The sequence below is a fragment of the Mustela nigripes genome, unplaced genomic scaffold (genome assembly GCF_022355385.1).
Source record: "Mustela nigripes isolate SB6536 unplaced genomic scaffold, MUSNIG.SB6536 HiC_scaffold_148, whole genome shotgun sequence".
Classification (NCBI taxonomy): Eukaryota; Metazoa; Chordata; class Mammalia; order Carnivora; family Mustelidae; genus Mustela; species Mustela nigripes.
Genome location: NW_026739562.1, coordinates 3370211 through 3385869, shown reverse-complemented (window position 1 = coordinate 3385869; position 15659 = coordinate 3370211). Strand labels below are relative to the sequence as shown.

Genomic DNA, 15659 nt, shown 5'->3' with positions numbered 1-15659 from the left:
AAAATAATCAGAGCATAATTACATTTAGATACTTTTTTTCCTAGAGGAAAAGCATAATTGAGTGTGGTCACAACGTGCTTCCTAGGGGAAGGCAGACTCCTGAGGCAGGGTTTGGACAGGCAGAGGGCCCGGGAAGGCCAAGAGGGAGGAGCCTGAAAGTATATACTCTCACGGCCACATGTATACACACTGATGTAGACATAGGGAAGGCAGTATGTGAAGGCACTGCTCGTTTCACGTGAACTAAAACAAAGAATGCATATAGGTGATATCAGCAAATAAGATACTTAGGGAAGGTGGGTGACACTGAGGATGTCTGGGAAAGTCGGGAGCAAGATTCATTGTAAAGGGGGCCTCCTGTTTGCTAAACAGAAGAATAACAAGACGAGAGCCATAATGTGGCCTGTGCAGGCCAGAGTGGTAAACCAGCTGGCATACTGAGAGGTGGAGAAGGAAGACGGAGGAGAGAGACCAGTTAGAAAGGTATTTCAACAATCTCTCTACAGTTCTTTAAAGAGAAGCTGGCCTAGGGTGAAGACTGCAAAAGGGGAATTCTGAAAAGGGAGGAGAAAAAGGTACATGAAGAAATTTCAGTGGACAAAAATAAAATTTGGTGGTTAAATGGATAAAATGACAAAGAATAGGGTAAGTTCAAAGATAATTTCAAGATTTCAAAGCCTAATGTGAAACGGGGAATATATGAAGTTTTAGAATCTGTGAAAGTGAAAACAATGCTATGTACAAGGATTATGGAATTAGGAGAGGGCAATGGGACTTATCATGTTGGGAATTCAGACACTTACTAGTTAATTTATTTAAGCATTTGTTGCCCATGTCCACAAATGTGCTGAGGGCTCCTAACAGAACCACCCATGGAGCTTATGGTCTAGGTTAGGATGGATGGAAGAACATATCTCCAGGCACTGTCTAATTCTGGAAATACAGAATTCAGATTTGGAGAGGTCTGGGTCACAGAAGGTTTTACATTACACTTGAAGCAAGAAGAAAAAGTAAAATATTAGGATTGCTACTTGTGGGACCAATGGTATAATAGAAACTAAAAATAGATACACTAAGATCTGTATCTCTATTATTTTATCTTCTTTAACATGCACCATTTTCACACTGGAAAAAGGAAAATAAATATTATGAAGTGAAGAGATTGTGAGCACTCACAGTGAGGCTTAGATGAGTTCATGTTTTCTCACTTGGATGAATCCTATCTCAGGTACTAGGAAAACTTATAGATGGGTTTGAGCCATGTCAGGTAGTCTGTCAAGAATCACAGGGACTAGGGGTGCCTGGGTGGCTCAGTGGGTTAAGAGTCTACCTTCAACTCAGGTCATGATTTCAAGGTCCTGGGATCAAGGACCCCCCCAGCCAGGAGCCTGCTTCTCCTTCTCCCTCTGCCCCTCCCCCTGCTTGTGCTTGCGCACACACACTCTCTCTCAAATAAATAAATATATAAAATCTTAAAAAAAAAATCACAGGAACTAGGAGAAGTGTTGAGAGACCAAGAGACGTATAGGTTGTCCTCAAAAAGAAAGAAAGAAAGAAAGGAAAAGAGAAGAAGAAGGGGAGGAGGAAGGAGAAGAAAAAGAAGTCCTGCATAATCTTGCAATATTTGAGACACACCTGGAGATTCACTGGTAAGTCTGGGCACCGAAGTTTAAGGGATTTTCAAAACAGAGCACACTGATAGAAATGTGACTTGATGAAAGTGCCCAAAACCACATTAAATGAAGGACTGAGGAAACCAAAGGGACCCCATGGAAGGAACAGTAGCTGACATAGTACACACACACACACACAAATCAGGCTTAAAACATTATTTTGCTAGAAATATTTTTTCTTCTTTTTTAAAACATTTTATTTTTTGACAGAGAGTGAGAGAGCGAGAGAGAGTGTGAGTGTGGGGGGAGGGGCAGAGAAAGACGGAGAGAGTACCAAGCAGACTCCAGGCTGAGTGTGGAGCCTGATGTGGGGCTCAATCTCACAACCCTGAGATTGGGGCCCTGAGATCATGACCTGAGCAGAAATCAAGAGTCACATACTTAACTGACCAAGCTACCCAGAAGCCCGGAAAGACTTTTTTTTTTAATTTTAGAAAGATTACTTCGAGATTGGTGAAGGTACTAAGAGCCGTAACTGGAGTTGTTCAAGGAAACAAGGACATTTAGCTAAGGAAGTAAAACCATAGGGGTTAGGGTAGGTGGGAGAAGTAATCTTCAGATGTGATATTAATGAGAGACAAGACTGACTTCGTTAGCTTCAGAGGGCAGGACCGGAGATGAGAAGTCACATTTTAGCTCAATATAAGGGAAGACTTCTAAAAGGTCAGAAAATGGAATGAGCTACCAAGGGAGACTGAGCTCCCTGGCCTGGAGCAGAAGCCAAAGCCACACAATGACTTATTGAGGATGCTCCAGAGAGGGAGTGGGACACCGGAAGATGAGTAAAAGAAAGCGACTCTAGGGGCGCCTGGGTGGCTCAGTGGGTTAAGCTGCTGCCTTCAGCTCGGGTCATGATCTCAGGGTCCTGGGATCGAGTCCCGCATTGGGCTCTCTGCTCTGCAGGGAGCCTGCTTCCCTCTCTCTCTCTCTCTCTCTGCCTGCCCCTCTGCCTACTTGTGATCTATCTCTGCCAAATAAATAAATAAAATCTTAAAAAAAAAAAAAAAAGAAAGTGACTCTATTGGGTAAGAAACAGTATTAATAATCTTGGAAGAGAGATTTTATCAAGAAGAGTTTTAGAAAGCAGAGAATGAAATGAAAGGTGAGTTCTACCTTCAAAACAAAGCAGACTGACAGCAAAAAGAGGTAAAGATCACACATTTGAAGAGATGACCAGCAAAAAAAAGTCCTTCCTTCAAAATTTGACTCAAGACATCTCCAGAAAGTCTTACATGATTAATACTAATAGGTTTGAGTACTAGAATATGGTTTGTGAAGGCAAGCAAGACACATTCTATCTCTGAGGATGATACTACAGAGATATATCTCCCTCTGGCTCATAAAATAAAAAGAATATACTGTGGAATTAGACAAATTTGGTTTCATACAAAGACTCTACCCCAAAGGACCTTTAGCAATTCTGTCTTGAGTTCTAGTATTTACTTTAAAAGGCAGTGATCTGGTTTTGAAGTCAAGTAGACTTCCTTAAGATATCATAAGTGAACAATGGCATAATATTTAAAGCCAGTAATTGCAAAGCACAAAAGGCTTAAATGAAAAGTCAGACTAAGGTAGGTAGGGAAACCGACTTTTCAGAAAACAAAACAAAACAAAACAAAAAACAAATCATCAAATTTTCATTTGCACCATTGGTGTTTTAGCTGGGTCAGTACAGCAAGAGAAAACGGGACTTTCAAGAAGATAACTCAGAAAAGCATACAGGGAATCTTTCCTCTAACTCTTGTGGAAATGTCAAGGTTCCCTTTAACTCAAGAGATGTTTATTGAGCAGATACTGTGTGTATGTATTTGTGAGGACTTTGGCTCACAAGCAGCCTCTAAATCTGGAAGCAGTAGAGTCACGCCCATGTGTGCAGAAGTGAACACTGAGCTCCGACTGTGTACCTGGCTCTAAAAGAAATGCTTCATTTAAATACTAATCACTTGAGGGATTTTGTTTGTTTTTAAATTAATGAAGTAAGGGAAGCTCAGAAAGTATAAGTAACTTGCCCAAGATTTAACAACTAGTTGGTGTTGGTGAAAGGACATGGTAGCAAGATCTCGAACTACAAAGCCTATGTTCTTCCTTCTACATCTAAGATTTACTGGGGAGGATTTTTGTACTAGATGATGAGGTACTAAAGCAGTGGTTTTCATATGTTAATTAGCGACACAATTTGTACCAATCCTTAGCAAAATGAAAAACATAAAAAGGATATGTATATAAAATTATAATATGCACATACAACACACACACACATCCAGATACAAATTTTTGGAGTAAGGTTGCTGACTGTCCTTTTTTTTTTTTTTTTAATTTATTTATTTGACAGAGAGAGAGATCACAAGTAGGCAGAGACGCAGGCAGAGAGAGAGAGAGAGGAGGAAGCAGGCTCCCTGCTGAGCAGAGAGCCCGATGCGGGACTCGATCCCAGGACCCTGAGATCATGACCTGAGCCGAAGGCAGCGGCTTAACCCACTGAGCCACCCAGGCGCCCACTGACTGTCCATTTTTTGAAAAAGACTTGACCTTTATTGTGAGATTGTCTTTGTACTTTTTGACATTAAAATTTTCTTTGCTTTTATAAAATAATGATAACAGCAGATGTTAGTTTTCTTTAAAAATAACCTTACTAATTAAAAAATAAAGTTCTGATCCAACAAAGCCTCTATTTCTGAAACCTGGAGCTGAAGGGCAAAATGCATGGGATGAGTTTTAGCTCTGCTACCTACTGATGATCTCGGGCAAGAAACCCAACTTCTCTGAGTCTCAATTTTCTCATCTATAAGATGGGCTTGATAATAGTATCTATTTCACATGGTTAACACATAATTCTTAAGTTCGTAAAATATATGTTACTGAAGTGAACATATGTTTGTAAATTGTAAAGTATCATAGAAAGGAGTGATTATCATAAGTTATTGGTTACTGGAAAGGGCTTAACTATTTGTATTTCTTTAAATTTTCCTTTAAAAATAGAATTTTCAAAAATTCTTTAATGTCTACACTTGACTTTTATTATAACACATTTTTATTATAGCACACTATTTACATTAAAAAGGTGGAGTTTTTCTCACTCTGATAACCATACCGCAGGAAGCCTCCTGGTATGAACACACTAACATATCATGAATGTTGTCCCTGTGGACTTGCTTGTATCTAGGGAAAAGAAGAAGGTGCTCCCAGAATTTGACATATGGCAAAGAAAAGTTATTACTTGAGAGAGAAACCAGTCAGAGTCATTATTATCTATGGATTGAATCAGCAATCTGTAAAGGAATCCACCCTAAGAGACAGTCTGCATGATGCTGAAGGGACCTGGAAAGACCCCATCTCAGCCAAGGCAACCATATTGCCTTTCCAGTACAGGGATGGATGGAGCTCCATGGGGAACACGGGACTAAAGAAATTTAACTTAGTCACTAGGTTACAATCTATCTCAAACAATGGTATATTATTTGGAAAATGAGACAAATATCAAGATTCTGGTTGGGTTTTATCTGAATTGTCAGAAGAAAAAAAACATCTAATTTGGTAGTCGTAAGTAACCTGGTCATGAGGGAGCTGTATTATATTGGAATAAGAACAGTTTGTATAAACTGAATGAAACACCCCTTATCATTACTCAGTTTCATTTGTGGTGATTCTGAGTTTATCAAGCAACCTCATGATGTCCACTTGGTTGTGTGGGTACCTGACACCAGGTACCTGACACAAGAGGCTGCCAGGCACTAGAGAGTAGCAGCTCCCTCGTAAATGAATCAACTGCCTATCCAGTTTAAGAATCCATCTCTTTTGAAATGGTAAATGGAAATTAGTTTTCTTAAAGCCCAATGATTTCTGACAGAACTGATGAAACTAATTTTCTAAACCTGCAAAGGTGAAGGTCAAAACTTCCCCTCTAAGGCCTAGCTTGCTTCTCTTGGACATCATTTTTTTTAATATACACTACTACTTAGAAGGAAACACAGATTTTGTAATTGCTAAATATGCTAATCCAACCCACACAGGAAGACAAATGCCATAATTCATTACTTTAACGAACATTTACTGTACACAAAAATGAAGTTATATAGGACATGATATATAAGAAGTTCACAGTCTGATGGGAAATAAAACATGTAAGCGTGCACACTGTCTGAAATGTGCCTTGACAAAAAAGTGGGAACAAGACAGTGTATGGAGCAACTAAATGCCTGGAGACTTTTGTGACTCCTTCACAGAGGAGGTGACATTTAAGCTGAATCTTGGAGGTGTGTTAAGAGTCATCCATATAAAGCAAAAAGCACGCAGGGGCCATTCCCAGCCTGTGCAGACATGGGAGGCTCCAACAGAATGGCATGGAGTGCAAGGTTTATACATCCTGCTATGTAGAGTACTGGTAGATGGTGCACTTGGAGACAAAACTAAGGGCCAAACTGCCATGTATCCTGTACTATGATACTGGATTCTTCCTATAGATAACAGAGAGCCATGGAAAATTTTAAACATAGGCAACTTACCTGATGAGATCTGATTTTAGAAACAACTCTTCAGACACAAAATATACTGGTAATAGGGGTTACTTCTGCTTTTAAAATTTGTACCTATTACATGTATTACCTCTCTCCCGCAAACACACACACACACTCTCTCTCTCCCTCTCCCCATACACACAGAAGTAAAAGACTGGATATTGGGAATTCAATTATGAAGCTACTGCAATTGCCCAAGCAGAAATGAAGAAAGTGCGAATTCAGGTGGTGGCAGAAGGAAATAGATGAAGAGATGAACGGATGCAACAGGTCTTGGATACAGTGGTCACTGGGGGAGTTGTGATGCCATTAACAAACAGCAGGGACATAGGAATTAGATGCAGTTCAAGTAAAATAAAGTGAAAATGAGGACAAGCCTAATTTTGGATATGTGAGATTTGAAGTGCCTATGGCAGACTGAGATAGAGACCACTAGAAAAGTGGAAATAAGTTTTAGTGTTGTAGACCACGTGCTAGCTGAAGAGAGAGATTTGGAGTCACTGTTATACTCAAAAGTATTTGAGACACAAAGAGATAAAACACAGAGTGTTAAAAAGAGGGATAAGGAAAAAAAGACCAAGGTCAAGATCCTGGGTAACCCAACAAGTAAGGGGCAAAGTCAAGAATAAGTGAAAGAAATGGAAAAAGCTGTCCTAAGGACGGGAAGAGAGTCAGGAGCAGTGATACCCCAGAAGCTGAGAGGAGAAGAAAAAAGTTTCAAGGAGAGGGGAGTTGTGCATAGATCCAAATACAGCAAAGTGGTTAAGAAGGATGAGTACTACAAAGTCATTCATTTTAGCAATTATGCATTGACTGATAATGTCAAGAACAGTTCAGTACAGCATAGCTCAAAATGTGGTCATGGAATGGATCTTTAGGAGAGGGCCTGGTACGTATGTCTATTATTCCAAATCTTTAAATATTACTGGGTTAGTGTAAATATAAGTTATCTTGCCTTTTTTCAATGGCTTGCTCAGTAGACTACTGATATTAAGAAGAAAGACTTGTATATAAATGAATCAAATTTGTCCTAGCAAAACAAGACATGGAGGTGAAAGAGAAAGAAAAGAAGTGTGAAGAGCTTTTTCACACATTAGCCTGTCTTCTACCTCACACCTGAGGGTCACCCTTGTGATTCTACAAATATAATGAGTGGCTGTTAAAAGATGGAAACTATTTAGAGTAAAGAAAAGCCTAAACTCAAAGCCTGAGAGTTGATTTTACCCCAGAAGCACAGCTCAGGTCAAATCAACTTACTTTCAAGTCTAAGGGCATCTGAGTCCCTCCCTGAATTCTCAACAGAGAGTACAGGCTCCTCCTCTGTTCCTGTCTCAGAGGGCTCTTCTTCGGCAGCATCCAGTGACTGTGAGTTGTCAAAATATTTCTGTTTGTCATGGCTGTTGTCCAGGGTTTTCTCATGACAATTACCTCAATGACAAGAGACACAGAGACAGCATATTAGAAACATCTCTCTTAGGTAGTCCCAAGGCTCAAGGTCTTCAAGCAGCAGGAAGAGCAAAAAGATGATGGTGTCAGTTTTTCTCCCGCAGGACATACAAAAATCAGTGAGCTGGAGCACCACGAGCCAGATCTTTATTGTGACTCAAGATTTTGCACTGAAGTTCAAGTTTCACCTGCTAGGCCAGCATAAGAACCAAGTGTTTGGGGGAAAAATTATGACAACAAAGATCAATTCCCAAGATCTCACTGCATTTACAATGAATGACTGTGAAATATTTCTTTGAAAGTTGGAAACATCACAAAAAAGTAAGTCTTCTTCTGTTTGTCTTTCAAGGGCGAGAAATGACCAATTAGTACCCGAATAAGTCTGGAGATGGATGAACTATAGCAGAGAAATATTATATCCATTCTCAAATCACAAAATATAATATCCATTTTCGAGGCCTCCAAATGAAAGATACATCAAAAGAAAAAGGATTATAAATTAAAAATCAAGGACTTAAAGAGGGATGGTCGTGGCCGAGAATCAATGTGTAAGACCGCAGCATCACAAAGACGTGCATTATTCTTTTGGAAAACGTATTCTGCTCATGTAAAGATATACTTTAGTGTAAAATGTCACATCTGGAATGTAATTGTTGCATTCTCTGTTACTTTCTGCTATGCACAGGGAGCCTGACCTCTTACTACAGTTTTGCCATTGAGTTGAAGAGCCTTGACCCTCTTAGGGTTTGTGTGTTTATATGGATAAAGAGCCACTGCCCTGCTCCACCTGATGGCCATTCTCTGAGTAGGGGAATGTGTTACTAGGTTGGTGTGTCTGATGCGCCAGTGATCTGCCAGCTGAGCAGGACTCCTCTTCCTCTTACATTTGATGTGCACTGTCATGAACCATGTATGTTCAGTGGAAGCCTACACATCTCTCCTCTCGCAGGACAATTCCTCCAGTAAGAGAATCTAAGTAACTTCCCTCCTTTACCAGAACCTTCAAACATACTCTACAGGTTCATTATTAATAGAAAATTGTCCCAAAGAGATGTATGTAGCCAATTAAGCTCTCTCTGCAGCAATGGAAGTACAAGAAGTCTCTTTCTGGATTTGAAGATTCCCTTTTAGATTTCATAATTGAGGAAAGCACTTCTCATACCATTTCTGTTACTGTGCCAGGAACACATAACCTTTCCCAACTTATGGAGTTTGCAGTAAGGGAACTGCATGCTTAAGGAGTTACTTTTATTTTCCAGTTCTACACTCACACATCTGAGGCTACCATATTTAATAAGGTTACGTCAGAAACCGAATTTTTTTGTTTCAGAGGAGCTTTACCTCTTAAGAAGCTCACAAGCAACTTGCGAAGACAGTAAATACAAGACAACAAACAATAATGAGGTAGCATACTGTGCCAAGTAGGTGCTTCAGAGAATAAGCTTTGAGCAGGTAAACCCTAATTTTGAGGAAAAGGTAGTATAGGACTTACAGGGATAGGGAATTACAAGGAAGGACTTACAGTATAGGGAATTACAAGAAAGGGAGCCAGGATCTCCTGAGTGCTTTGTATTTTTTCTTTGACTTACCCCTCAAAAATGCCTTGTGAAATAACTGATTTTCACTGTACAGATAAGGAAACTGAGTCTCAGTGAAATCAAGTAACTTGCGTAAGGTGAAGCAATAAGTGGTAGATCTGAGATTTCAATCAGTTCTATCCTACTAGAAAGCCTCTTGGCTTTCCAACAGTCAATGCCACCTCTTTAGCAGAAATGAGAAGGTGGCACCGTATGCAGGAAGGAATTACGTGCTGAGCGAAGCAACAGGCACAGCAGTTCTCGTTTGTGTTTGGGAAACGATGAGAAACAGTTTGAGAGATGGAAGGTTGTGTGGTGGGCTGTGTGTGTGTGCCCATCAAAGGCTGACAGGAAAGATGCCATGATCAATGCCAGTCATTCTTTCTTCAAATTCCTCTGTGAGAGAACAGAAGTAGAGGATCAGTTTCTGTCTTTACCATTGAGTATGTGCAGGTAAGTATGGGGAAGCTACGCGTAAGAGCATTAAAATAAAGTAGTGACAACAAACAATTGTACATACCCAACTAACTAAAATTGACTATGAAGAACATCACAATTCCTAGCGACAACTCTTAACTGGGATATAAATAAGCATGATGATTAAAGACATAAGGAAAATAATGATGACAATGATGTTGATGATTTTCAAACATACATTATTCCTAGTGACTGTTCTCTGCTTTCAGCTTTGGTGAGTTTGCCTCTAAAGCATTCTGCACCGGGACACAGGCTGAGAGAAACAATGTTACAAAGGCAAAGGACAAACCTTAAACACTGGGACCCAGTAAAATTCTGTGTTTTCTGCAATTGACTTCCTCCTCCAACCTCTGCCTCTCTGATTCTTCTCTCCCACTCTCTTCTCATTATGAAAATTTAATTGGTTTCATCTTTTTAAATGTCTGCAATATTTAAAAATGCCTCATAGGTAATTTATAAGATATGATGTGCATAAGATCCTGAAGCTAAAATTAGTCCTGCATGACCTCAAACCCAGACGCCTTCTTGAAGGAAGCCTTGTGCATTCTAAGAATGTCTTGTCCTCCAACTCAGGAAATTGGGGCTAACTTCTCCGAGAGGGAGGGCAGGAGAGGGGATTAGGGAGAATTGGGAATAAAAAAGAATAAGAAGTTTATGCTCTAGTATTTGTTCCAAGTAGGCAGAACCAAAATGATCAGGTAAAAGCTATATGCTTTAAGGATTCACTTTGATTTTCAAGTTAGAGCTGTTAATATTAATTTCCTTAGGCTGACAGTTAAAGACAGACTGGTTCAGCCTTCTGTTGTGATTTACATAATTATCTAGGCTAATAATAAAAAGCCAAATTGCCTATTTTTTAAATTGCTCCTTCCGGTTGTCTGAAGGAGAACTGAAACACTTCAGAAAGAAGTAAAGTTTCTATTCTTTGGGCTGCAGTATAAGTCTACTCTAGCTCAAAGGGAAACTAAAAAAAGTTGCCTATATAGAAAAATTGTCACTTGTCTTCCCAGCAGAGGTGGAGATGATGTCCTTATTAAAGAAACACAGGAAAATGTTGGCGAAAGAAAAATGGAAAGATACATAAAAGTAACAAGTCATCTTCCATGCATATGACTATTATTTTTTGCTGATGCAGAAATGAGATTTTGTGTCTTAGACTAACCTTGTGAGGTAGGATTTCTTTCTTTTTTTTTTTTTTTTTCCCTAAGGAACTACATGATTTAAATGAAATGCTTTGGATAACAAGGTCCCAAGTGAAAAAGGAAGCACTTTTCTGTGCTATACTGCTGTGCTATATACTTGCTTGCAAAGCATTTAGCATCTAATTCAAATCCTGCCAGTTCGGTTTTTCTTGGAAGTAGGCAACTACACAGCAATACCAACTAAGCATAAAACTCCAGGTAGGGTATGTCTGATTCTGGAATTGCTATGCGATCTTAGACATATCAACATCCTTTTTCTGTGGCTAGAATATTGTCTGCATAAACTGAATTATTAATAGTAACCTATCCTACAAGGGTGTTCTGGAAAACAACTAAATATTTAATATATCGTGTCAAAGCATTAAGTCTCCTAAGGCAAAGGCACAATTTATCCTGTGGCTAAACAGGTTTTCAGAGTAAACTAAGTTCTCAGGAACACCTATCATTACGAAGGCTGAGGAAATCTCCTATCTTCTCATAATTCTGTTTACAGAGGGCCCAGAAGAATACTTCTTTTCTAGAATTGCGTAACCACTTACTCTTTAAAAAACATGCTTACCTTCTGAATCTTTTAAGTTGGCAAGCCATTCCTGGCTGGGTACTTTTAGGATCCTTTAGGATTAGTTATAACAAAGAAATGCCACAAATAAATTGAGAGGAATCAGCTTTGAAAGAGCCACATAACTAGAGCTAGTCAAGAAGAACTAATAAAGGCTCATGTAGTTCTGTTAGCTTAGAGCATCGTGGCGAAGAGCCCAGATGAGCCAGCCTAAACGAGTTCCAATCCTGTTTCTACTACTTTCGAGCTGCATACAGCAGGGCAAGTTACTTTAACTCTTTTTGTGTATCAGTTTCTTCATCTGCAAATGGAGCTTCATGGTAGTGCCCACCTAACAGAGTTGCTAAGATTCAATTTAAGAAGTGAGACCATGGCCTAGCAAATGGTGAGCTATTACTGTTGTCTCTCTGAAAAGGTGCAAAGGAATAAATTATCCCAATGTCATCTCTTCTACCAAGGCCTTCCAGCCCATCTCAATCTCTGTATGAGCCACTGGCTCTAGAAGTCATCAGGGGATCTGCCTCATTTCAGTGCCAATGTTATGTGTGTGTGTGTGTGTGTGTGTAAGAGATGATGAAGGCAGTACAGAGTTCACTTCTACTGGGCTTTTAGAAGAAAACAGCAACTAATTCAGATTCAACTGCTTGGCATATCTGAATCCTAAAATACTTAGCACATTTAGAATTTTGCCTCAGTCTGCTCTATGTTCTCTGAATTCATAGGCTTACAATATGAAAAGAGACCACAGATCTGCTGTTCAGTTAAATTAACACTTACCTCTCTGCACCCCACAATGTGTGTTATATTGTGACATTATTAAAGGTTGGCGCCAGTCTTCTTCCAAATTTTTCTTGCTTGAACATACTATCCCCCATGCAACAAATAATGTAATACTCCTATGCTTCCTATTATATAAAGACTTTTTTCTAAGGCATAAATAACAAACTGATTTATAATAGGAACTAGAATTTGAATTTGAATTTTATGTTGCTGAAGGCAAAGTAACAGATGTTAGAAAAATGGCCTTTCTGAACAGTGGAATATTCTAAAGATATCCTTACTATCCCTGTTCTAACTGGATTATATTATACTCTAGGTCTCCTTTCTCATGCCTATAAGAAAAGTTACCTTACAGGAGGCATTCTGGTACATTCAACTAAATATAAGGTACCTGCGTGGAAAATACAGGTAACACTGTCCCCTTAATAGACATGAGTGTATTACAGTATTTATCTTTCTCCTTATCTTTCTACTCAACACCACTCGAATTATGCAGCTATATAACATTTTTTTTCTGTATATAGGTAACACCGTGAAAGTTTTATTATAATTTTAGATAACTCAAAGCTTCATATTTCCCTAGTAAGATAATCTTTTAGAAAAGGTAGTAAAATAAATCACGAAGTGAACAGAAGTCTATCTTTCAGTTGCTCACCATGCTATGCAAAGTTACTTTAAAAATACTAGCAGGAAATGTTAACTGTGGGTGTTAGGTGGGGCTTGGTACCATACAAAGTAATAAGCCTATCTGATGAAGAAAGAAACCTTTCCGGGAATAGGTATCTTTAAGATTTCCACTTCCAGAGGTTGTGACAGAGGTCCTATATAGATCTCCTAGAAGAGCATTCCACAGTATGAATTCAAATCTGGTCTTAGCGGCAGCCTTTCTGTACACACTTGGGCCAATCAACTTACTTCTGTGTCTAGGTTCTTTATCTGAAATGAGAGCACTCCTGAGACACAGCACTAGTGAAACCACCAGGAAGAGGGGCATTGGAGCTCCCTGGGTCTGGGTGAGACCTAACTTGCTGATGACCACGCTGGAGATAGCAGTGAGGTTGCCTCACCTCCTTTGCCCTGTGCTGCCCTCTACTTAAGAAAGACAAGAGAAATCATTTCGACAGAAGTACTGGCTCCTCAGACTGGTTCTCATTCAGCAATTACTGCCAAAGAAAATTCTTTGCGGGAGGTTTAAAGTAATGGTTATGTACTGACTGACCTTAAAAGTGCAATGCTAGATAGAAAACAAACCGAATTAAATTAGCAACCTCGGAATTATACAGGCTTTCCCTCCTGGTGAGGTGAATGAGTCAGAAGCAAGTTCAAAAAAGAAAAACTAAGGAAAGGCTGTGAACTCAAATACAAGTGTATGTGTGTGGGGTGTATGTATATGTGTGTGTGTTTTCCTTTTACTATACATTACAGGTCTGAAGTCTATGCTGGGGACCACTTGGTCCACATATGGGAGGGCAGGCAGTCTGCTTTGCCTAGGGATTCAAGTCTGCACTGCTTTCTGTAGACTTAAAATTCCCAACCTCCCTTTAGAGGAGAAAAATGAGAGCTGGATGTAAATCTGGCCTGTCTTCCCATGGGGCCTTCTCTTGAGTGACTGTGGCATAGAGGGCAAAGGCAGCCAGTTGAGACATAGACACCATAACCTGTGGGTCTGTGGAAATAACTCCAGTGATGGAATCCAAACTCTTGGCAGCTACTGTTCCCTTTAGAAATGTGAAGAATCAGATTTGATCTCTAAACAAGGGAATTTAAACATTCACCAAAAGTTTACTATGAAAGATTTTCCCATGCAGATAGTACACTGAAGAAGAAAGCTAGTTAATTGCCACAGCTGCTAGTCGTCGTCGTCGTCGTCGTCGTCGTGATCTTAGTAGTAGTCTTAGTCACAGTATTTAAATCTCTGGGTTAGTTCAGCTGAGGCAAACTTGTTTCAGGCAACTGCGCTGGGTTTCTACACCCAACAGGTTTTCTCTGATTTACTGATTTACCCATAAATGATAGTTTTCCCATGAGGGTCATCAAGGACATATGTTTGTAACTTTCATCGAAAACAGTACATACATGGCGTGAGAGAATGCAGGCTCTAGGGCATGTCAGCTCCTAGTGGACAAGAGAGACAGTATGATTCCTTTCGTCTTCTCTCCCTCCTATGGTGTGGGAGCCGCAGACTTTAAAAGAAGATCTGTATCTATATATGTATATTGAGTGGGGGTTTGGTGTAAAGCATTCTGGGTAAATGGTGGGTGGACAGAAGTTAATTACTCTTTATTACTAGGTATTCTCAGTAGTTCAAACTTGAAATATCACCAGCTAGTTTGTCATTTAAGTACATTCTATGTGCTAATCAATAGGGGGCGGGGCGCAGAATGTATGGTGGGTCAGAGTACAAAAATGAAAAAAGGACTGGTCCCTGCTCTCAGTGAGCTGAAGAAGCCTTGTAGGAGAGTTGTGTCTCATACACAAATAAATATAATGGCAAGACAGAGGAGCTGAAGGAGAGGGAACAGGTAGAATGATTAGTTACAGATTACTTATAACTAAGGGCTTGGGTAAGGCATATGGCAGAGGTGGACCTTGAAGGATGGGTAAGATTGGGATTTTTGTAGAGGGGAAGGGCATGATGGAGGGGGAGGAGGAGGAGCTGCAGAAAACATGAGCAAACACATGGATCCAGGGAAGTGGGGTGTGTATAGTAAAGGAAACAGGCTATCCACAGTATTATCCTCCTATATTACGGTTATAATTTCCATTGACTTAGCCAGAAGCAGAAAGATATTAAAGTATTTATGTGGTCAGTGAGCTTAAATCCAGCACCTCTATTTGAGGCAACCACACTAATTGAGTTGATTTCACTCAATTCTTAATAGTCAGAATAAGCCTACAAATAGGTGGTAGGGGGAGGGGCTTAGATTTCCTAGTTACCCACAACCAACAGGGTTTATCATTTGCCTCTCCCTTCTCCTGCTTCAAGTGAATGGTCACCTGCTGGTGTTAAGGAAACTAGCAGGAAAATCAACAGACCGTAACTCTGGTTCTCTTCCTCAAAATACAAATGGAGCCACAGAGAGAGCACAGCGAGAGCACAGCGGGGAAGGGACCTACCATCAGAAGCACTTGCTGGGCATATCAGGATTGCCCTTTTTCCTATTGCAAGGGTATTAGGCCAGGTCAAGCCTCATAAGATCTCAAAGACTACTTGGTCTTTTTAAATTTTTTTTATTCCTCACGGCAAGTGAATCATAAGGATGTCTTTATTTATTTATTTATTTATTTTAAATGGCTTTTTTTTTTTTTTAAGATTTTATTTATTTATTTGACAGACAGAGATCACAAGTAGGCAAAGAAACAGGCAGAGAGAGGAGGAAGCAGGCTCCCTGCTGAGCAGAGAGCCCCATGTGGGGCTTGATCCCAGGACT

At 39.8% G+C, this 15659-nt stretch overlaps 1 protein-coding gene across 3 annotated transcripts in view; it reads right to left on the bottom strand.

The window, feature by feature from the left end:
- LOC132008445 (tetratricopeptide repeat protein 17) overlaps positions 1–15659 on the bottom strand; it is a 118795-nt gene that overhangs the window by 35897 nt on the left and 67239 nt on the right. For 2 of the 3 annotated variants that reach the window (XM_059387065.1, XM_059387067.1), the window contains exon 17: positions 7445–7615. The exons of the other annotated variant lie outside the window; for it this stretch is intronic. In XM_059387065.1, the coding sequence (XP_059243048.1) occupies positions 7445–7615 (171 nt within the window). The remainder of the gene's footprint in view (positions 1–7444; positions 7616–15659) is intronic. 3 annotated transcript variants of the gene reach the window in all.